The sequence below is a fragment of the Melanostigma gelatinosum genome, assembly GCF_949748355.1.
Source record: "Melanostigma gelatinosum genome assembly, chromosome: 17".
Taxonomy (NCBI): domain Eukaryota; kingdom Metazoa; phylum Chordata; class Actinopteri; order Perciformes; family Zoarcidae; genus Melanostigma; species Melanostigma gelatinosum.
The window spans coordinates 3435517-3459183 of record NC_136650.1 but is presented as its reverse complement, the minus strand read 5'-3'; the positions used below and the strand labels follow the sequence as shown (position 1 = coordinate 3459183).

The 23667-nt window shown below is 40.4% G+C and overlaps 2 protein-coding genes across 2 annotated transcripts; one reads left to right on the top strand and one right to left on the bottom strand.

Annotated features, from left to right (window-relative positions):
* Positions 1-252: 252 nt before the first annotated feature.
* Positions 253-9231, bottom strand: sdhaf3 (succinate dehydrogenase complex assembly factor 3). The gene is made up of 2 exons (XM_079287634.1): positions 8903-9231; positions 253-1000 (listed from the first exon to the last, which is right to left on the bottom strand). The coding sequence occupies exons 1-2, from the start codon at positions 9077-9079 to the stop codon at positions 806-808; spliced, it is 372 nt and encodes a 123-aa protein (XP_079143760.1). The 5' UTR covers positions 9080-9231; the 3' UTR covers positions 253-805.
* Positions 9232-13845: 4614 nt separating this feature from the next.
* Positions 13846-23476, top strand: c1galt1a (core 1 synthase, glycoprotein-N-acetylgalactosamine 3-beta-galactosyltransferase 1a; the record flags this gene model as incomplete). The annotated part of the gene is made up of 3 exons (XM_079287732.1): positions 13846-13916; positions 17251-17915; positions 23312-23476. The coding sequence occupies exons 2-3, from the start codon at positions 17310-17312 to the stop codon at positions 23474-23476; spliced, it is 771 nt and encodes a 256-aa protein (XP_079143858.1). The 5' UTR covers positions 13846-13916; positions 17251-17309.
* Positions 23477-23667: the final 191 nt, after the last annotated feature.

Sequence of the window (23667 nt, the reverse complement as noted above, 5' to 3'; positions counted from 1 at the left end):
AAACTTCCATACTGGCTTTACTTGTCAGAAGCAGAGGTTGCCGCCTGGCTGTAAGAGAGCATTATAAAAGAGGCGGGGGTTTCAAAATGTGAAGTTAAGTGAGAGACCAATAAATGGTCAGGCCTTTCTAAATATCAGACATGAGTTCTTCTCCAGATACAAATATCTGGAGAAGAACTCATGTCTGATATTTAATTCAAAAATTGACAACCAAAACAGTGTCTATGAGAAGAGAGAAGGTTCAGAGCAGCCTTATATTTGGAACAGATGCAGGACAAAGACTCATTGTATCATTGTGATGTCTGAACTCGGTGCGTCAGCTACCATATGAGTTGGCTTTTATCACAGCCCTAACATCCCCCCCTCAACACACAGCTCATGGATTCATGTGCTCATCTTTCCACATGGATAACGAGGGCTTCACCCCAACAACGGCACTGAGGCTGAAAGAAGCATCGCTTATGTGAGCTCTGGGTGCATTCGCGTCTCGGTGCCTTTCCTTCACGAGAAACAAACTCATTTATATTTATGCAAAAAAAAAAAAATGACAAAGGAAACTAATTAGTGCCACCTTAATGCACCCGTGGAGGAGCACAAGGCACCGCTTTTACAGACAAGCACAGGAAGACGGAGCTATTATACAGCACTTTAACATAATCAAATATTCTTAAATGCCTCTACTCGGCCTTTGAGTACCACTTCTCATCTGAAGCATTCCGAGGTAATATATTAATCTGAATCCATCGTAGAACCATCTGGTTTTTGTTTTGTTGCTGTCCCGGGCCCCTTTCTGTGGCCTGCTGCTTCACTTGCTGTCCTCCTGGATGTCAAACTGTCTGGTGGATTTGGTGGACTCCAGCATGAGTTCGTACAGTTGGCCTATCTGGTCTTCCTGGAAGCTGCCCAGTTTCCCCTCCGGTAGGTTGGCTCCGAACTTGACCGAGCTGTTTTGTTCCCCCGCTGACTCCAGTACCTGAGTCTGCATGGTGGCCTTGTAGTTCTGGGGGGGGGGGGGGGGGGGGGGGGGGGAAATAGGTTTTTAACGGCTTTTAAACATTGGATGACAACCTAACATGAAGGGGAAGGTTGTTCCAGAGCTTAGAAACAGCAACAGAGGACCAGAGTCAAGGACCATTCTGGAATGTTCTGATTATTGGATTCTCACTTGTAACATTGAATCGAATATAAAAAGGCTGTCGTACATTCTGTACTGAAGAGAAGAAATGAAAAGAATGACAGTCTGTTTACTCCGCTTTAATGCATTTATTAAGTATTAACATGTATGTATGTTTTCATAAAACGCATGCATTAAACAAATAATATGCGTCTTCTAAATGGCTGCTTTTGGATTATGTTTTCATGCTTTGATCATGAATTGATGAATAGCTCCTATTAACTTTGATTGTATGTTGCGATCATGATGATACAATGGGTTACGTGAGTGATTGTGTCGGTGAAACACCAGGTTATGTTGGATGTCAAGCATTTCTGACGGAGTATATTCAAATTCAAGCATATTCCTTATCTTGAAAACATAAACATTAAAATAATCAAAGCCAAAAGTATAACAATGTGACCATAATTGTTACAAGTACAGAAACCAGTAATGTCTGGCTTTACACTAAACCTCAAACTGAAGTTGTCTCTTTAAGATCAGACAGATGTTCTTAAAGCAAAGTGATGGTTGACTCTGACTGATGTGGCTCAGTGACAGATGTGGCAGAGCCCCGATAGTGACAGTGTCATAGATCCTCCAGCAAGAAATAACAGCACATTTCTAATTATGCCCTAGTCCATTACAATTAGTCCTCCTTGAATGGGAAAAATATTAATGTTTATTAAAACTCAAGGTTTACAAATACTCAAGAGCAAACTCAAGGTTATGTTCTCTAATTTACAGCATTGACATCGCTCGTGTGGCCGATCTGTACACATAGATGTCCTCTCCTTACGGTGTGAACCGGCTAGTTACCCTAATAGCCTGTGTGCGACGAGCCAAAGCTGTCGGCGCTGCGTATGAATCATCCCGAGCAGGACCACGGCCCGCCTCTATCTCTTTCACTTCTGAATAGCTGTCTGTGGTTTGAACAGAGAGCACACAGTGAATGTCTGATGTTTGCCCCTCCAGAGAGCATCTTGGGCGTTCAGAACACATTCACTGCTGAGCGATAAGAAGCCGTTCATCTGAGAGGCTTCTTCCTGCACATAATGTAATTATGTTGAACATTTGCCAAAGAGGAAATATCCTCCCCGAGGCAGCTTAAAGGAACACGGCAACAGTTTGACACACTCATGCTCGTACTTTATGACTGTATCATTCAAGGCCTTAACTGGGAAAGTCTAGGTGAGTAAATAAATGGATCCATAACATTAGCTTCTGGTAACATCATCACTTTGGTTTTATTAAAAGCAAATCTGATGAATTCTAAAAAGTCTTTTCTGGGAATGTCACCTGAGTCATGCAGCCGTCACACTCACAGTCATGTCAGGCCAGTGTTTGTTTTAAAGGGTCATTCTGTTCTTTGGTTTGAACCACACACTCCTTTAAGTCTAAGAACGCTGTCAATCCCCACCTTCAGTGCTCTGCACAGTGACAAACAGTGCAGTCCAGCAGGTAGGAGATGTTGTCACCTCACATTTCGGCCTACAATTTGGCTTTTTCCCTATTGATATGTAAAGCTTAAACAGAGTGTGCATAAATACATCTCACCCACACTTCAGTCCCCTCATTGCGCAGGGCCCGATGTGCTCATAATTGTTTAATTGTTTGATCAATACACTCACGTGCCGGCACCACTGATTATGTTTAAATTGGGCCCGCTAACGGAAATCAATGTGAGGCTTGGTTTCCATCGAAAACATTCCTGGTGGAGGCTCCCCTCCAACAGCCAGCTAAGCCCCAATGTTTCACATTTACTTGTATCACTCTGCCGGTCCTAACATTGGTAGTCTGTCGGCACATCATTACCAAGCGTTAGCATGTATATGCTACGCTAGCTACCAAAGGTATACGAAATGTATACCATGCCCCCAGGAAAATAATTACAAAGTTGCTGAACGGTGGAATTAGCGAGTCCGTCACCATGGGGTCCAAAAGTACTTTTCCCATAGACTTCAATTTGAAAACAGACGCCTGTAACTCAGCAGATTACTTTTTTTGATGTGAATCACCATCAACAACACTTGAATAGTAGGGGTGTAACGGTACGCGTATTCGTATTGAACCGTTCGGTACGAGGTTCACGTTCGGTACGCATGACGAACCGAATACGTTTGAAAAAAAAATACATAATAATAATTTTCTTTTTTTTTAAACCTTTATTTAACCAGGTAGTCCCATTGCGATTAAAAATCTCTTTTGCAAGATGTAAGTAACAATACTACATAACATTAAGGAGCAGTTTTTGTTTTTTATGCTGATGTGTTGCTAAGAAGACACCCCAGAAGATGAGTCACTCAGGTATAGTTCCATCATTGTTCAAAGTCAAAGAATAACTTAATGATGTTAGTTGTAATGAATAAATATATTTTAAAATAAAGTACATTTCTCTGGCATTTATAGTTTTCTACTGTACCGAAACGTACCGAACCGTGGCTCCACTGTATCGTACCCAACCTAACCGTGAGTTTTGTGAACCGTTACACCCCTATTGAATAGTAATTATCTAAATCATTAGGTCCAACAAGCTGTAAAATAGCTGAATCCAGAGTTGAAAGTAACTCTGCATTCAGCCATTAGTGCATTTTACTTCCCCCATTCATGTGAATGAGAACGAGGCTGGACGAGCTTACACTTGAGCTTCTATCTTTAACATTCTCACAGCTGATTCAGTTTGACATCCTGGAGAGAATCTTCAAACACTGTAGACCCTTCTGTCCACAATCACTTTTTTTTTTTTCAATAAAACTGATAATATTTGTTCAGGGAGTAAAGTTAGTGACAGTGTGGACTCCATGGCGAACAAAACAGAATTTTCTTTCCTCTTTGGCTCACACAATTTACTTTGACTAAAACAGTGTAAAAGAAAACCCAGAGTGGAAATAATGTTTTTGCGAACTTTGGGATTTGGGGTGTTTTTGTGAAATATAAGAATATTTTGGTTTTGTATTGTTGTTGGGTTGAGTATCGATGTGTAAGGTGTCCATAGATTGGTGTGCTATCCTTATTAGATTTGATAAAAGCATTAAAAAAAACTACAAATGAAACAAAAACTGACTGAGCAACGTAAAGAGACCTGGTAGGCACCCCTGACTAAATAATACAAATGAAAGAAATAGAACACAGTCAGTCAAACTGTCACAGCAGGTGTTTTTCTGCAATCATGTCAACATCTCTTTGTTTCCTCTTTACAATACTCCCTCATTTTTTCCTTTGCTTCCTACAAACATATTTCTCTCCGTCTCTTTGGGGAACGCTTGTTCGTCCCAACGGAGCAGATTTATCACAAGCAGAGAACTCCCATGGGTGCCTCTGAAATAAATGGATTACACGCTGAACACTCAGTGCTTGTAATCTCATTCTGAGTCTTGCTCCACGTCTGTTCCGACTCGTCTGTATTTTCCTGAGGAAGCCGAGATACAGAGGAAATTCACCTCCGTTTGACAGAATGGACGGAGAGGAGAACAGGACTAGGGAGACAGTCAGGGCAGAGTTTGTGTTATTCGGGCTTTGCTATACTCATTACATAACACAATGTGGTGTGTTCTCGGCAGCTATCAAATACAGCAATTGGTGCAAATGGGAAAGGCGTGTGGGAATTACATGTGTGTTGTTTACTAATACGGTGTGTGATTGGACCCCACAAAGAAAAACCTTGGTTTTGTTGAAGCTAACGGGCATCCTGCTAAATGAAATTATTTGATTTGCATCTAAATTAAACAAAACTAATGTCCATCCTGGCCTCTGGACTTGACAATGACAGAAGAGTGAATGAGCTCTGGTGTTATTAGCTGTTATTTAATGCGGTTAGAGATATCTAGCATGCTAAATATCTGCATATGTTGGGGAGCCACAGCCAAAGGGAGCGCAGGACACGAGTTGAGGGAAAAGTTGGCGGAAGGGTCGCCTGTGTTGCGTTTGCAACAAGGACCAACGATAGTGTTGTTGCACTATGGGTGTTGGATGTTTGCATGAATAAACATAACACATATCGCAGTGACTGATTTACATAGGGGAATAACAAAGACATGTGGAAACAGGCTACAATGTGAACACGATCAACATGCATGACGCTACCTGTATTTTACTGACAGCTTCCTGACTCCAAATTAGGTGTCCTCGGGCAAGGCACTGAACCCCAAAATGCTCCCAAAGGCTGTGCCGTCGGAGTGTGAATGCGCATGTTAATGGTTAATGTTGACGTGTAGAGTACAGCGCTTTGAGGGGTCGGATGAATAAAAGGGCGCTATTAAAATACAAGTCCATTTGCTGTTTACTGTGAGCAGTCCAAGGATCTGAAGTCCAGCAGGGTGAACCTGGCTGAGCTTAAAGGCTTTGGCACAGTACCTCACATGTATATCTACAAATGAATATGAATGGAATGCAATTCTAAATCAAATGTGAAATGTAATCCGTCAGTTTGGAAATCATTTCCAAAATTTTTCATCTTAACTTTATATATTTTTTTAATCTAAATTTATCTTCCTTTTTAGATTTTGTTTTTATCTAACAAGATATTCAGATTCAATCCATATTTGCGTTTAGCCTTTGAAACATGACTCACTGCGTTCTTTCTCCCGCACACTCCTTTATTGATGGGGCAGTCTAGCATGACAGCACCACAGACGTTCAAAGATTCATCCGAGAACCTCAATGCAAGCTTTGGATTTTTTTTTAATGAAATTGAATACAGCATCAGGAGAGAACCACAGCAGCTGTTGAACCCAGACGCTATTCCTGTTAAAGAAGGCGGTGGAAGGTGGGGGCCGGACGGATGCGACGGGGTGGAAGTATTTGTTTGCGTTTAAAACATTATTATTTATTTTCTGATATGCTACTTGATTCATCCATCGCTTGACTGCCAGTTCATTACGCTCACGTACAAACAGTGGTAGCGAACTGAAGATGAAATCCAGAAGTCATCATTGGCTAGGGCGACGTCAGCATCATGTTCTGCTCTTTGTGTGTCCACATGGGGCCAACAGTGCAGCTCAGGTGTTTTTCTCACCAACTTATCGTGGACAAATATTCAAATATTCAATTATTCAAACTAAGTTTTGCCTAGATATGTTTCCAGAGTGTAAATATGACAAGCCACTCGTCCCCTGTTGGAACCAATGCAAATGGCCTCTGGGTTTGACAACAATGCACACTAATACAGTGAGGCATAATGAAAGTGACTTCCTCCCCGGTGGCTTCACAGCGATGGCAATGACAGAAGGAGCTCTCAGGAATCCATCTGCAATCACCACCTACTTCATTAGATAAATTGGCTGCAGATGGGTGATTTACCATCCCCCAGCAGTGCGTAATTGTGCTAGAAAACATTAGCTCTCCCCCGTAGTGACATAAAAAAAGACCTGGCGCACTCTCGTGATTATTTTGGGAACTAGAGGACAAATTGCAAATATACTGATCCCCCATCAGCACATGAATCCAGGTCTAACTCCAACTCTACTGAGGTTTCTCCCAGACTTCAGCATCAGATCACATTAGGCCTGCGTTAATTAATATACAAAAATAAAATCATATGCAATGAAAATAATACAATTAAAATGGATATTTTTGTGCGAAATTCCTGCTAATTTGCAAGTCTTTGCATCAAAATATGAATTAAAATAAGGTTCTTCATCTTCAGTGCATTTCACTCTGTAATAAAACAGAGCAGATGGCAAAACAAGTATTCAGTATATTACTCTACTCTGGACTACAGCTGCAACGTTCAGGGACCTTTTTCACAGGCTGATGCTGTAGGGTGCAAGCACAGCAGCATGACCAAGCCTAGAGGCCAAATGGTGCAATTACAATTTAGGGTCCAACACATGATGTCATGGCACCCCAAAAAAGACTTTTCACCATAGACTTAGACATCTATAACTCTACAGATTATTTTTTTGTGAGGCGAATCAACTTCCCAGTATGAACAATTGAGGAGCCCATTTAAATCATTAGGTCCTAAAAGTTATAAAATGCATTAAAAGTTGAATATAGAATTATTTCGCTTCCTCCTTCATGTGGATGAGGCCGAGAACAAGACTGGGCCGAGGGCTGGGAGGCGCCAGGGTGCTTGCTCTACGGGCCCACTGATGCGAAAGATCTGCAGAAGAATTGTATACTTGGAAGTCAAACTTTTTTTGCTTCATGAGCCACTTTCATCGCAATGAACGTGTCCCAGCCTTCACCGCTGTGTCCAGGCCTCTTAACTCATCCATGGGCATCAGCAGCGGAGTTTACAATGAACGGACCACGCAGCACAAACATCAAAATCACAATCGCTCATGTTATTATTAATATTCGATTAATTGTGCAGCCTTACTCTCGCTATATTTCTCCGGAAGGAAACACAATTGGTATAATTTTACTTTTATTATCATAATTATTCCAAAACAAACAAGGCCAAGGCAACACACACTACTGGACTAGACCACTGGTATGCTGGTGAAGAAGATGCATATCTGATACAAGAACAATGTTTGTTATACAACTTATTTTAATATATTAGTCAATTATGAAATGAGTATTGATTGTGTATACAATACTTCAACCAATCAAATCATGATATTACAATGAGACTGAAAAATTCCAAATCAAAGGGCCTCGTACTAAGATTTGTTTTGTCAAGCTACCATTTCCAACAATAATGAACCTTCCAGCTCAACATTTCCCTGTTCCCATAGTCGGATAGATTGGCCAACATGATCAGATGGAGTATGGAATACATTTTATATCATAATATATATATATATAATTTCATACCGGGGTGGGCTCTGCGCTACATTCTGTTTAGCCGGCAGTGACAGCTGTGAGTCTCAGTGTAAAAAAAACAGTTTAACTTTCCCACAGACCTTCACTGACAGTCTTATGATTCTAAATAATAAAGTCCCCTGGGTCCAACAATAACACGTGTTCAATACTTACAATAGTTATTGTGACGGTGTGAGTTAGAACTATGAGCCAACCATAAATATTCAGTCTACTATCGCCTCCAACAGTCCCTCCATGTTGGCCTCCTGGTTCCTGACACTGCTCTGCCATCATGTGGTGACGGACTGACATCACACGGCAATGCATCGGCCAGCAGAGACATTACTGAGGACAGGTCAAGTCAAAGAGGACCTTGAGTGCAGACAGCATTTACAACACTGAGGTCATGTCCATAGTCATTTTAACAGGGAAATCTGGTTCTTCAACATTCTACAACTGATGCCTCACGGTTTTGCCAGACTCAATATGACCACTTTTAGGCAAAAAATAATATTTCATTCATTGTTTCGCCACCAGAACATTTCAGAACTATTCTCAACAGCGTGCTTTGAAACAGCATGTACACTTCTATTTTGGGAAACAAAACAATAATGCTTCATTTTACAAGTCCATAATATCCTATGAATTTAGATGACATTTCCTGGAAATAACTGCAATCTGCAACGTTACCGGGCACAGGGACAAACTCAGTTCAGTTTGAGTTTTGCTGCATTTAAAAAATGAATGTATTGTGGTTAATTCGGGATATATCAACAAAGCAGCACTTTAATAGCTCAGTCCACATATCTATATCATGTATGATTTCAGACCTAATGAAGCTGTACACTCTGGTGGAATAGTTTAAATGAATTGTAGACGGAGGTGTTGTGAGTGAGGTCTATGAGGGTTCCCCCAGCAGCAATCATGGAACCCTGTTTTTAAATTGAGAGATTAATGAATGGGGTTTGGTTGGTACCGTATGAGATGCAATGGTTTTACCTCCCACTCTGCCATGAAGCCCTTCGCCTCCTCAGCTGCAGCACTTTTGTGTCTTCTGAACTCGTCTTTCACATACTGGTCCCCGAGGGCTCTTAAATCTATCGGCAGGAACCGATGCAGGACCAGAATCCTCTTGTACAAAGACCGGACTTTGGAGACATGAACCGAGGCTGCCATGAATAAAGTCGAGGGACGCTAACTAACGGTGTCTGTTTAAATAACACTTCTAATAGTATTCCTGTATTTGAGTGACTGACCCAACCGAGTTAAACGATAGAGACAGAAAACGACATGAACAAGAATAGTTATTTAACACACATGTCCTTGTTTATCCCGGAAATGAAGTTTTTTCTTCTGGTTAGCAGGCTAGCTAACGGGCACATTAGCGACACCTACTGGACTGGAGCAGTAGCCCCGCAAAAAATACAAGACTGAGTAGTCCATTACTCTCTATGTTACACTCCCAAGAATATTGTTTTCTTTGTTTTCCTTTAAACTTAACATTACACTAATAATAATGCTTATTTATATAACACATATCAAAACGTGCAGCAAAGTCTAACCCTAACCCTGTCAAAAGAACAAAGGATACAATGCACATTTCCACATAAATATATATTTACAAACCCAGTGATTTGTAAAGCACTTGGCAAACAGTTAACATATAAACAGTGGTTCCTAACCGTGGCTCCAGATCCTTGACCGGGTCAAAATTGTGGCTGATATTAACTACACTATATCTGTTCACTTCTGTAAACACAACAGTATGATTAAACATGATCACATAATGTTTTAATCGATGAAGATCAAAGAGTTTCTTTGAGTTGTTTTTCACAAGAGGTTTGAACATAAAACCCACATTGTATGTCATAGAATGATGGAGAGAATTTAAATCAATCTCTGGGACTCCAATTTATTTACAAAACGCTATTAACATACTTTGTTACAGCCTGAGTCTGAGAAGTTAACTAAATCTGTCAGACAAATATTTACCTCTGAGATGTAGTGTAGTATTGTTTGGTGGCGTGGAGTGATACGCACATACTGTAGATCTCATTTGTGCTCTTGGATTTTGACATTGATTAGCCTTCCATCAAACTTTAAAGTCCCTCCTGCACACTTTCTGCATTGAGTTGGTATGAGACTGGGAAGACGGTGTGTGCTGGTTAATGCTTGCAGCTAGAGAGATAACACAAGAGAGCACTGGGTTTAGCCCAAATGAACTGCTGTTTGCACACACTGTATGCGGTCCATTGCTACATTGTCTGGTAACTGGAAAGCAGCAGAGCCTCCGAAAAACTTGATTGAGTACATTAACAGTTTTCGACACAGGCTTTACACAGCTGGAGAACTATAGCTCGGGAGAATCTGTCCGCAGCTCAGGTCAAGATGAAACATAGCTGTGAATGAATCACATATCTGGACTGATAAAGTACAGCTGTCTTTCTGTTCACATTCTGACAGGTGTCTCAGAAGTATTTCCATTCGCTGACTGACTGTGATGCTGAACTCCATCAGCCAGAGAGAGCTCTTCTTCCTCCCTGTCTGAACTCAAGGTAATGTTGATGAGGCTGATGTATGTATGATGGATTAGTGTCTCAGTGTCTAGCAATGTATTTATATGCTTTTTGAATGTTTGAAATGATCAAGCCTGCAGAAGTCATCAAGTGAAAGAATTAATTTTATTTATCTGAGTAATTGGACATATTTTGAATAATATCTTAAGTGGAAATTCTTAATGAAAGCAAAGTCCTCAAATGTTACAAAGTCTATGTTCTGAATCTAAATACTGATTTTTAATGTAGATTTGGTGATGCATGGTGTTTTAATACAACACGTGTTCTCTGTGGTTTTCTCCAGACTCTGTTGGATTTCACACGTCCAGATCTACCAGGAGCTGATCGGGGCCGCCAGGACAAATCCTTCTACGACAAGAGCCGTATTCCAGAGATGCGTATTCCTCCTCCACATTCACCACCAACTCCTGCTCCTCCTCCAAACGGAGAACGCCCCTCCCCATCTCTGTTCCCCACCACCAGTTTCAGATCTGAAAGCAGAGACCGTCCAACCAAGCTCCTTAAATCATTTGCTCTGTTGCTGTGTTCCATCATTGTCTGCAGTCATCAGATCAGTCTTGTGTGTGTCCACATGAATTCACATGAAACAAATGCATTCTGTTATGGGAAAATATGTCATAGTCTTATGCTTTAGGGTTAAAGAATGTAAGTCTTTAGAAGTACAGGCACCAAACCTTGTTTCAGTAGATGATTCTAGTCAGTTTTGCATCCAGTTGTCTTGTTATCTGTTATCCTGTGCATTGTTTCTGTCTTTAAAGACGGACACACACAGGGGTCATGATTGCGGTATTTCCTTGATGAGCATCAGCTGAAGGGCATGACCCTCTGCAGGCATATATGATGTGTGATGGTAAAACAGACTTATTCCGTCTCTGCAATACTGTGACTTAACTCTTTGACCAGGTCACAGTGATATCAAAGGAAGCACCTGGCTGGGTGTCTCCATGGTTATTGTGGGGCAAACTAAGAACAAAGGGATTTGTAAACAGGCCATAAAGCGCCTTCAGGTTATCGTAAAGACAGGACACTGTGCTTCAAAGGAAAACATCTGCTTTGACTTGTTTTCTTCTTCTGTCTTCTTTGTTTATTCTTGTTTGCGAAGCAAGATAACAGCATGCTGACTGAGTATAAATGTCGGTCCATTTAACTGTGTTGTCAGAGCACCTCTTGCAGATGACGGTGATGTATCTGTGAGACTGTGTTCTCTTTGCTTGCAAGCAAATAAATAGACTATTACAACTTTGATCCTTCATCAAGAACTCTGTTTCAGTTGACATTGATTTGAAAACACTTTACACTTTTCTCCCGAATAGTTTAAGAAATATTCCACAACAATTCATATTGGAGATGAGTTTGTGTAACTTTGTCTCATAATTTCTCCTCACACTTTTAACTGAAATAAAAAAGTTTTGGTTTTGGTTTTGGTTTGCCAGCAGACACCTTTACTTACTGATAATGTGTTGATAATTCACCCTTTATGAAGGGTTGATATGAATTAATGAATTGCTTAAAAATTCTTGAGTGCCTCAGCTTATTAAAAATCATCATATCTGATGTTAGAAATGTTCGTAGGTCATTAAAATATGATCTTCAGTTTCTCAATTTCCAATAAGCCATCAGCAAAAGCTTGTTAATAAACTGCAATTATAAATGTAAACACATTATTAATATAATGATTATTGAACGCATCTGTAGATTTCTCCTAAATTTCCAAAAAACTAAGGATTAGATAATTCACCATTTGCATTTGAGTCTTAATTTGATGATGTAGTTTCATGTTTATATATTTTATATCTTAATTAAAAGGCTGTTCCCTCAAAATTATAATTTTTTTCAGACACTGAACTTCCCATTTTCATTCCTTTCTATATTCTGAATGTTTTTAAAGAGGCGTTTGTTCATACCTCCTTTATAGCATGATTTATGGAGGGTTTTCCCCCTAAAAACAGAGAATTAATTTTTTTATGGCTGTTGACAGTATTTTCAGATGTATAGTGATACAAATATTCATCCCAAATTCCCTTTGGGAAAAAAAAACCTTGACTCTAATATGTAAGCAAAATGCAACAATAATCTTTAACCTGGTTCAGATTTCTATTCTGGGGGGGTGTTGAGTTCGAGAGCCTCTTAAACTGTGGGAGACCAGCCTTTCCAAAGAGTCAGCCGGTTTCAATTATAAACAAAAGTATTTAATAATTCTGAAGCTAAAACAGTCGCATAGTGAAGTACATTATCTGCAGTTACATCGAATATGACCCGCTCACCCCGAAAGCGTTACACCCACACAGTGGAACATGAGCAAGCGAGCGGTAGTTCTTTCTCCCCCGCCTTACATAGTCGAAAAACATCCCACAAAGTTCCTATTGGCTAAATCCAGCTGGCTCCTCCTTCTCGCAGGACCCTCGCACGGGCATGACCTGTCTATAAATCTATCTGTCCCTTACTTATTCTAAATGCACTCAATGACTGTCTTTTATGGCTTCACCCTTCTATGATAAACATTCCATATAAAAGATAAGACTTTGCAACTTTTGGCAAAAGCTTCATGTCTCAAATTCTACTTCTAGCTACTAATCCTAAAACACTTTATGCTTATCTTAATTATGCATTTCCAAAACACTTATGATTATGACTAATTATGAATTCTTAAATATGAATCATTAAACACGTTTATTATAACTTCTAAACACACAGTTCTACACTCAAGTTTCTTACAGGGGGGGGGGGGGGGCTTTGTGGCATGGGTTGTAATTATGATATCAAGGCGCTCCAAACAACTTAGTCTTGATAGGTTTATATCTTTCTTTTGATTTCATTTCGTGTGAAGCATATATTACTCCGTAAAACCTTTGACTTTGAGCTCTATGCATTCAGCTGGATTATTCTAAGTGTATGTTTAATAAAATACTCAAAGACATTTAAGAGCTTTCACATCACGTTTATTTCTCACAGGGAAATTTATCTCATTAACCAAACCAAGCAACAGTATAAGAGTCACTGTTCATGAAAGGAAGATTATGTGTGTACAGGGTTTGGTGACGTCAGGAAGTGTTCAATTGAGCTCCGCCTTACTGGATTCACACTGGAAACAGCCGCGCGTGAGAGCGGGTGACTGCGTGCGCGCTGCGTCTGGAAAAACAGAGAGAGAACTGCCGCTCTAGGCTCATCCTTATTTCCTTATTTATCTCTTCATTTTTAGAGCAATTGACCGGACAAGTATCTCGTGCGCATCGAGCAGTGAGTGACGTGGCCACTTATTGTTCCCGGCAGGTCAATCAGGAGGATGAGGCACATTAAGTCTCATTTAATCTTCACCATTGGAGTCATGATGGGATTTCTCTCCTCTCGCATTCTGTTGGACTCGAACTTTGCAACAGAACAAGCGATTTACTTCACGAGGAATGCTACGCACGAAGTCAAACAGCTCGTGCACACAGGTAGCCACTGATTTTATCCATACTTTATTTAATCGTGTCTTTTTATGCACGTTTTATGGCTGATGCACCACAATGTAGTGTCAATGGGTGCATCTACAACCTTCATTTTACTTTATTTATGAGACACTGACAATCATTTCCTCATGTGCTCTGTCTATTTTTTGTTTTACCCATTATGCAAAATAACTACATTTTCCAAAATATTAATAATTAGTTTTCTTCAGATTACATTAATTACATCACTAATGTTTTGACAAGAAAAGTTAACATGTTGCTCTGCTGTTTGTCTTTATAGTAGGTTATTATTTTCAGTAGTCCTTGATTGTTCAATTTGTTTGGTTGGTAGGATGGAGGTTAAGGCTAGATGTTGGAGTTCTGATAAAACAGAATTTAGCAGCTTTATAGATCTGTAATAGGCCTAATGTATTTGTTTCCTCAATAAGGCATAACTCATTATGACAGCAAGCAGTCACAAGGCAACTACAACGACTACTATGAAGCAGTTTAGTCAGGATGGGAAAAAATGTGACTCAGAATTCATTGTTAGGAGTTACATCTGAAACATTTCATCCGAAATCAAACAAATATAAAGTTTCAGCTTTTCTTGTGCTTTAACAGTGGTATTCCTATATCTTAAATGTAGGAAACCAATGCAATATAAAACTGTCACAAGTAAAAGTTATGCATTCAAGAGTCTAAAGGTACAGCACTATTATCAGTAAAATGTACTTTGAGTATCACAAATACTGAGCCCCCATGACGATTTTGTATGTAACGTTATTGGATGTGCAAGCAGTATTTGACTGTTGTAGCAGGTCAAGGCGGAGCTAATTCTAACTATTTTATCAAACTTGTGCACAGTGGTTGTCAAACTGGGGATTTTCATGATGTTCCCATACAACGAAACCAAAACAAGTTTCCTCCTGGCTGATAGTCGCAGTTTTAAACAAGTGGTTAACATTTTGAATTGAAACAAAACTAAAATGCAACAAGACTACTTGGTTAAGTTCAGTAAAACATCCCAGTTTGGCTTTAAACGAAGTATATTTAATACGTAACGTTTCCCTTAACGTAAAATAAGTCAATGTTGACTTTTGGTTTCACACAGGACACAAACGGCGGTCTCCTGAGTGAAAGTCCTGCATTTCCATTTAATCATGTCAGTCACTGTTTTTCAGAAACTATTTAGACTACGGTTACAGTTATGAAACACTTATCTTAACCTGGATTATTAAATACCGTTCTTAATACACAATCGGTGAACTGGCATGTACAGTGTTTATTATGAATGGAGCAAACAAAGTTATTGTGATGTTGTTTATGTCTAAGGTCGGGTCCAAACCTTTGAAGCGGAATGTTTATCATGGGAAAAACATGGGCAGCTGGTTCTTCTTAAACAAGAACGCGCACATCTTTTTTACAGACTGCCAACCACAGAAGTGAAGGGGACAGTTATTTAGACCATGCAGGTTTTTATCACCTTTTAAAAAGCAGTGCTTTGTAGGGGGCTTAGCCAAACACATACAAGCTCTGTCTTGCTTCCTCCCTCCGTCCCAGCATTGTGCCATGACTTGACCAGTCATGTCTAGGGACGGGTATCATTAGGATTTTATCGATACTAATAGCGATACTACTTATCGGTCCGGTTCCTTATCGATACTCATCAATTATTTTTGATTATTTTGTGAGAACAAAATGACAATTAATAAAAAATGAATAAAAGGAAACATTGCGCTGTTATTCATATTTAAACAAATAGTATTTCTTGAACGGCAACAGCAGGGATGTTTAATAATAATAATGTACTAATGTTGTCATAAACTATTATTCCAAAATAACTTATAAGTTATAAGTTAATAGTAACTATGTATCAAACAACTCAATATACATTGACAGACTTATTAGTTGTTACCCTTTGACGCATCTGTTGACAATGGGCAGGCCTTTAACAATAAACTGTGTAACTGCCCTATGACATTGTTCACCCTCTCCTGTGTGAAGGGGTGGGCCGGGTCATGGCTGCAGCCTCAGCCCGACAATCTACAAAAAGTTCCAGAATCCCTAAAATACAGTCGCAGCTCAACAATTAGCTGAGCGATTAGCTTTCATTGATTATCCTGATTTCATGATCAAACTCTATGGCATCACTAACGTTACCTGCAGCGGACGAGGATGGACGGCTGCTTGACAAACAGACGTAAACTGCATTTCTGTACATTTATTTTCTGCGTGTTCGCCCAATGTTTTGATAGACTGCTGGTGTTTCCTCCCTTACTTACTTACTACTTACTACTACTTATTGCATTTTATATAACGAGAGTTCTCAGCATCTACTGGATCAGCATCTCTGTCATTATGTATGTCTCATTCTGTACTGAGTCGGAGTTGGTGTGTGTCAGAGTAAAGCACGACTCGGCCCTACATGCAAAGACAGACACAGAGAGAGGCTGTTTTTTTTCCACGGAGATCTCATTCCGTAACTTCTAAAGTACTGATAGCAGAACCGTTAACTCCGGACCTTATCCATACTCTGGGTATTTACTACTGTCTTATCGGTTCCTGTTTAGAACTGGGTATCGTGAAGCATCCCTAGTCATGTCTATGTACATTACGTCGTTATATGTGTCATATTCTAGCCACCGTGTCCGAACAACATGTAAAAGTCCGAATATTGCGTCTCAGTTTGGGATTCTCTCTGTCAGCACTGAATCTGTTAAATATGCATTTCTGGTGTGGCATGTAAACAAACCCCGTACCTATCAGCTGTGTGCTCAACATCAGACTGAAGGCGTAACCTATGATTCTACTTCTCAAACAGAAATAACATATTGCCAACAGCAAGGTCATTTACCGAGATAAGGCTACGCCAGCCAGCTGCCACCTTTTTACTGAGGTTTTCGTAATAAAATGAGGTGGTATCGTACAGATAACTTGTCATTTCAACTTGAAGAATCAGCAGTTCATTGCAGTTCTTTCAAAGCAAGCGACAGGGAGACCTGACAAAACTTGGTTGCCACATGGGGCCACCTGTTGGGGATATTTTGGGGTGGCAGAGTTACCCTTTGTGGCCACGGGCCATTGAGCCATGGTTATTATCGAACCCTGCCATGATAATCACAGTATTGTGATAAAAGCAGATACCAAGGACAGTATTGTTTAGAATGTTTGATCACAGTAGTGGAACTGGTATACCGGCTTATCTCTACTCATTAATTCAGTTATACTCTTGACAACAGTCGAAGTGTACTGTTCTGATTAACCGTAGGTCTGAAACCTTCAGGTCTAAAATGTCCACGCAACACATTTTTGATACTTTGTTCTTCATTTCCTCCAGTTGAGAACAAGAGCTCAGCAGCTAATTCCCCTAGAACACCGCGGATCTTGTGCTGGATCATGACGGGGCCCAAGAACTTGGAATCCCGGACCAAGCACATCAGGGAAACGTGGGCCAAGCGCTGCAACAAAGTGCTGTACATGAGCTCTGTCGAGACGGACTTCCCCACTGTGAAGCTGAACGTGAGTGAGGGGAGGGAAAACCTGTACTGGAAGACCATCCGAGCCTTTCAGTACATCCACCAGCACCACCTGGACGAAGCGGACTGGTTCCTAAAAGCAGATGACGACACGTTCGTGGTCATAGAGAATCTACGCTACACCTTGTCCACATATGATCCTGAAAAGCCGTTGTACCTGGGTAGAAGGTTTACCCCCTTCATCAGTCAAGGCTACATGAGTGGAGGAGCAGGTTACGTCCTCAGTAAGGAAGCACTGAGGAGATTTGTCGAAGGGTTCGATACTGGGAAATGTACCCACTTCTCCAACATAGAGGACATGGCTCTGGGTAAATGTATGGAGACGATGAAGGTGGAACCAGCGGACTCCAGGGACGTTAAGGGGAGACAAACGTTTCATCCTTTTCCTCCAGACCACTACCTCGTCAGGCAGCCCCCAAGACCGAGGCCTTGGTATCTGCTTTATGAACACTATATCCCGGTAGAGGTATGCAACACAATACACAAGTTCCTGTTGAGAATCTGGATTTATACTAAAAATGCCAATAAGACGCCAACTATTTCTGAGTGAGAATTAATTTATCATTCAAGATTCTGGATGTCACAATTTACATCCAGAGTCTATGTCAGAAGGAGTGTGGCTTTTGTGTCGAGAGGTGGAAAGTAAAGGTGTGGAGGCCAGGGTGTGCTGTTTTAAACACAATCTTTTATTGAACAAACCAAGGTAGAAGGTAGCACAGATATTGTGGGAAGAATTTAATGTTGACATTGAACGTACAAAGACATTGCAGATGAACGGAATCTGGGCTTTTGGAGAATTGTCCAAAATGATTGCTCTTCTTTGGGGGCATGGTGATGCTTTGAGCTACCGTAAATGCTAACATCAGCATGCTAACATGCTACATTTTAGCATGCTGTGTTTAGTAGGTTTACCGTGTTGACCATCTTAATTTTGTGTGTTAGAAAGCTTACATTTGCTAATCAACACTACAGTGGAATCCTCTTATAGTGAACAGGTCTGTCCGTATCAAATTGATTACTATAAGACGATGATTATTATTATAACAGCTTCGCCAAATCATTTGCCTTTTCCCTCACCAAGGGCTCGCTTTGGGGTGAGGCTTTGCCAGTTTTTGGCTAGCTCTGGTTCACTGCAGCGTGGGTGGTGCATGCCCATGAATGACACCCCTTTCTCAGGTATCCTTGCTTATCCGCTGAGTGTCATGGATGGAGGCGGGTGCCGTTCGCCTGCATGTGCCTTTTCACTTTGGGGGGCATTACATGACCAGGCATTATCAGTCACCCCTCTCCTGGAGAGGGGTGACTGATAATGGGGTGACTTAAACCTCATTCGTTTTTCATTGACAGAAAATACATTTATTTTTCCTTCATGATTTAAATTTGGATGCAGCATGGGCCTCAGGAAAGCATTGTGAGGCATCATGGGAATTTCTGGAAATAAAAAACAAAACAACATTTTTATTAACGTTAGCCTAACTGTAGTTTTAAAATATTTTTCCATATGTTCATGTATGAAAAGACATGGAAGTTTGCACCATATGTCATGGCACTCCATCCAGTAGTTCAGGGGATCACCAAAGTCAATAAGATACATTATCTGGAACCATAAATGTTCTTCAATACAGCATGATGTTCATTTAGTACATTATGGTCAAATAGAACAGAGAGCAGAGTATGGTTTAGGGCGGGGCTCTTTGTGATTGACAGGGCTCTACCAGAGCCGTATATTGCGTCACTAAGTCACTCCTCCGCATTCCAAATATGGCAACTTCTGTTCATTGGTTTGCGAAAAAATGAACATGGCGATGGCCGTATTTCTCCTCCCAGGCTGCAATTTTGCTCGCGCGAGCAGAGCTATTCTGCGCGGCGTGATGTGAAAGCACTCGTCAAAGTAATATACGCGTGCTGCTGTTTAATTTGCGCGCACGTGGACCTTATTTGCGCTCTTGGATTGTGACAGTGATTTGCCTTCATATTAGTGCTATTTTTAGAACATCACTTGCGGGCGACTCACGTGGTCCCTGCGGGCGACCAGGTGCCCGTGGGCGCCGTGTTGGCTACCTCTGGGTTAGACTGACAAGCAACAAAGAACGTAGTGACATCTTAGCAACCAGGTAAAATACTTTGCCCTCCAGGACAATGTATGACATGTTAAACCCATTGTAGCCGACTCTGTGCTACTCGCGGCTCCTCCTCAACACACGACACCGTCTTTTTAATCAGTTATGGTTCACCCAAACGTATTTTATTACAAACAATTCACACAGCTAGCTAGCAGAAGTTATTAGTAAGTTGAAAGTCGAAAGATGAAAGTTGAAAGATATGTAAGAAGTTATGACATTGACATGACATTTTCAGCGTTTTTCTTGGTGTAGATTCTTCTTTTTTTAGCTTTGTTTTTTTAACACTCAATGGCTGAAGGAGGAGAAACGGATTTCTCAAGGACATTTCCAGAAAAACTGGACATCATAAGAAAGGGTCGGCCAACCCCACAGCTAGCAGCCCTGACCCAGCCAGGAAAAGGATTTGTATGAACGGTATTTCTGGCTGACAGCGTCAGAGAAGCGTTGCACATTTTATGGCTAAGAATGCGTTTTATTTCCAACTGAGCGTCTTGGAGTTTAGAGCTAACCAAGGCAGCAACACGACACCATAGCACGACAGGACACTCACACGCTACGGTGCTTTTGAATACATGTAGTGTATTTGTGAAAAATTATAAAATTATAAAATAGCTATAATTTTGTGATTGTGACGGCCCACCACTGCTATTTACGCATTGTCAGCCACATGTTTTAAAGCCCACTGATATACCATCGTTTTTAATAAATAAAATGGCTTTTAGTATCCGATTACTGTATTTTTATATTGCTACATTTATCTTGTTTTATAAGCTCGGGCCCTATTTATAGGCCTCTGCTCGAAAATGGCATACCCATACTAAGGAGACCACAGTTCTGTAACTACAAGGTCTATTTTAATAATTGTTGATGCTATAATCAGAACACAACACTGGTGAGATTGTTCAGTGGGTAATATTGTGTATATGTTGCTGGTTAATATAGTAAATTAAGACATTACACAGCTCAAATTGAAAATATTCAGGTTCACCTGAAACAAAATCACTTTTATTGATATTGTGTTTTTGAAATAATGCAGCTGGCTGGCTAAAAACTCTCCCAAATCATAGCACAACCGATCAGTAGTTGTTGAATAAAGGTTGGCTGGGATAAAGTGAAGAATAAGAGACTTTAGTACAGAGAGGTCACGCGAGGTCATCATTTTCGAACCAGCTGTTGCAGCTCTTACATTGTACTTTTATATACTATATAACTATATATTTCACTTTTTTTATCACTCATATTATTCAATACATCCAAATACAGCTGTTAGAAATCATTTTGACAGCAAGGCTCATCTCATTCAAAAATCAAAATTGGATTAGGTGAGTTTCTAACATTACACTATTCTGGCATCAGTACAGTACCTACTCTTCTGTTCTCATCTCAATCACCTTGTACACCAGGGTAGGGAGTGAGGGATGAGGAGGTAAGGAAACATGAGAACACCAGGGTAGGGAGTGAGGGATGAGGAGGTAAGGAAACATAAGAACACCAGGGTAGGGAGTGAGGGATGAGGAGGTAAGGAAACATAAGAACACCAGGGTAGGGAATGAGGGATGAGGAGGTAAGGTAACATGAGAACACCAGGGTAGGGAGTGAGGGATGAGGAGGTAAGGAAACATGAGAACACCAGGGTAGGGAGTGAGGGATGAGGAGGTAAGGAAACATGAGAACACCAGGGTAGGGAGTGAGGGATGAGGAGGTAAGGAAACATAAGAACACCAGGGTAGGGAGTGAGGGATGAGGAGGTAAGGAAACATGAGAACACCAGGACACACATGAGAACTCTGTCAAGCTACATATTAGACAAAGTGAACATCTTTTCTTCTACATAGTTGTCCTCAGTCTCATCTGCTTAACTTGGTCATGGAGGCATCAACATGTAATAGAGATGTTAAATTAACAGTGAAAACTCATCATAGCTTAATTTAACATCAGTATTCATAATTACATTTCATGTTTACTTCTCCTGATCTTTACCTCCTATAACAAGGTCCATAGGGGCATCTCAATAAATGAACATGTTATATTATATTATATAGTGTGATTTACTGATTGTTTTCGTGTTGGAATACATGTTAAATATTTAACTGCCAAGTAATAATGCGTGTTTGATACTTACATTTTTTTTGCATTAAATCATACTGGGATGTTTGCTGAAATTGATAGGATGGCCTACCTAGAACATGTTCCACCAGCCGCCACTGCTCTCTTCTCCTCTCAAAGCTGAGCTTTGAGTAACACAGGAGTGATTGTCTGGGGACGAATGGCATTCCATTAATGAAATCGGTTCCTCTGAATCGGGCTTCGCATGGATTCAGCTGCCTGTCTGGTTTCCTCAAGTTGTTGATATAATCACATGACCACCGTGTTGAGTCAAGATTTCGCAGTAACGACAAGATCATCGTTGTACAAAGTCGAGTTATTTGTAGTCAGAAAATACAGGAGTACGGACCGTTGTGGCCTCAATTGTTGGTAGGGCTATGTTCGTGAGCAGGGGCGTACATTTAGACAGTGCAGGCAGTTTGCTTGCATTAGGACAGTTTCTTGTGGCGATTCAGATTGCCACCAAGGAAATATGCCTGTGTTCAAAAAACTCAAAAATTAAAATGATAGTGCTGTCATTTGTTATATTCCCTCAAAAAAGCAAATCCATCACCATCAAGGTTCATTTTTAATTATTTTTTTTATTGTAAAATAGTCAGTATAGGGTTGACAAAAGGATATGCTTATTCCACATAAACTACAAAGAATAAAACTATTTTAAAAATAAATAATTTCTTATTTCCTTTGGTATTCTCATCACGTACAGATTTGCAGTGGTGATTGTTGGGTAATGTATTTTGAAGTTGTTGAATGTCAACTTGCTGTTTGATCATGTGACGAGACAATACTATGGGGTGCAATGGGAGGTTTTTTGCATTTTTTCTTTAAGCAATGTCTTCTTCTGGCCACTCCTCCATAAAGCCCAGCTCTGTGCAGTGTACGGCTTGAAATGGTCCTATCGATACATATTCCAATGTCCTCTGTGGAGCGCTCCAGCTCCTTCAGGCTTACCTTTGGTCTCTTTGTTGCCACTGAGATTAACGCCCTCCTTGCCTGCCGTGAGTTTTTGGTCCTCTCTTGGCAGGTTTGGTGTGGTGCCCTTTTCTTTCCATTTCAGTAATAGATTTAATGGTGCTCCGTTAGATCATGTGACGGATCATGTGACACTTGGCTTGCACACTTGATGGACTTCATTGGACTATAATTATCTAATTATGTGACTTCTGACAGTATTTGGTAGCACCAGATGTTATTGAGAGGCCTCATAGCAACTCCCCTTTTCTATTTTTGGGAACATGTTTTTTTTAATCATTTCAATTTACCAATTTTGACCATTTTGTGCATGTCCATTACATGAAATCCAAATAAAAATCAAATTTACTTCAAGGTTGTAATGTAACAAAGAGGAAAAACAGCCATGGGGGTGAATACTTTTGCAAGGCACTGTACCTATACGTCACTGTCCATGAGACAGGTTCACCAAACAGGTAGCACTAAGGGAATACTGGACCTAAAGTAGGAGTGACTGCTGTTATTACTACATTGTAAATATACTAGAGTGTAGTGGATGGAAGTTTAAGGTATTCAACATTCACACCTGCGGAGTCGTCTTTGGCTTCCTGCTGTTTAAGCACACAGTCTGAATCGTAACTGTGCTAAACTCTATTGTGGTTCTCTCTCTCTTTCTCTCCAGGGTCCAGGCTGCTGCTCAGATTTTGTCGTGTCCTTTCATTACATTCACGCTGTCGAGATGTATGTTTTGGAGTACCTGACGCACCATCTGCGGCCGTATGGATACAAATACAGATTTAATCCGGATGAAAAAACTGAATTCAAGACCACAACTAACTCCACATGAAATGTTAATGTGCACAACAACCTCTGCACTAATTATAGAAGGACTTGAGGGCCTCAGCAGGTTTCAGAGACAAGCTCAACTTACTCACCATTATATATTAAGATCTCCCTAACCATAACTTTTTAATTCAAGACTTTTAAGGTTAATAGTTGATTCCCTCCACCTGCACCTCCAAGTATTCCTGATGATGG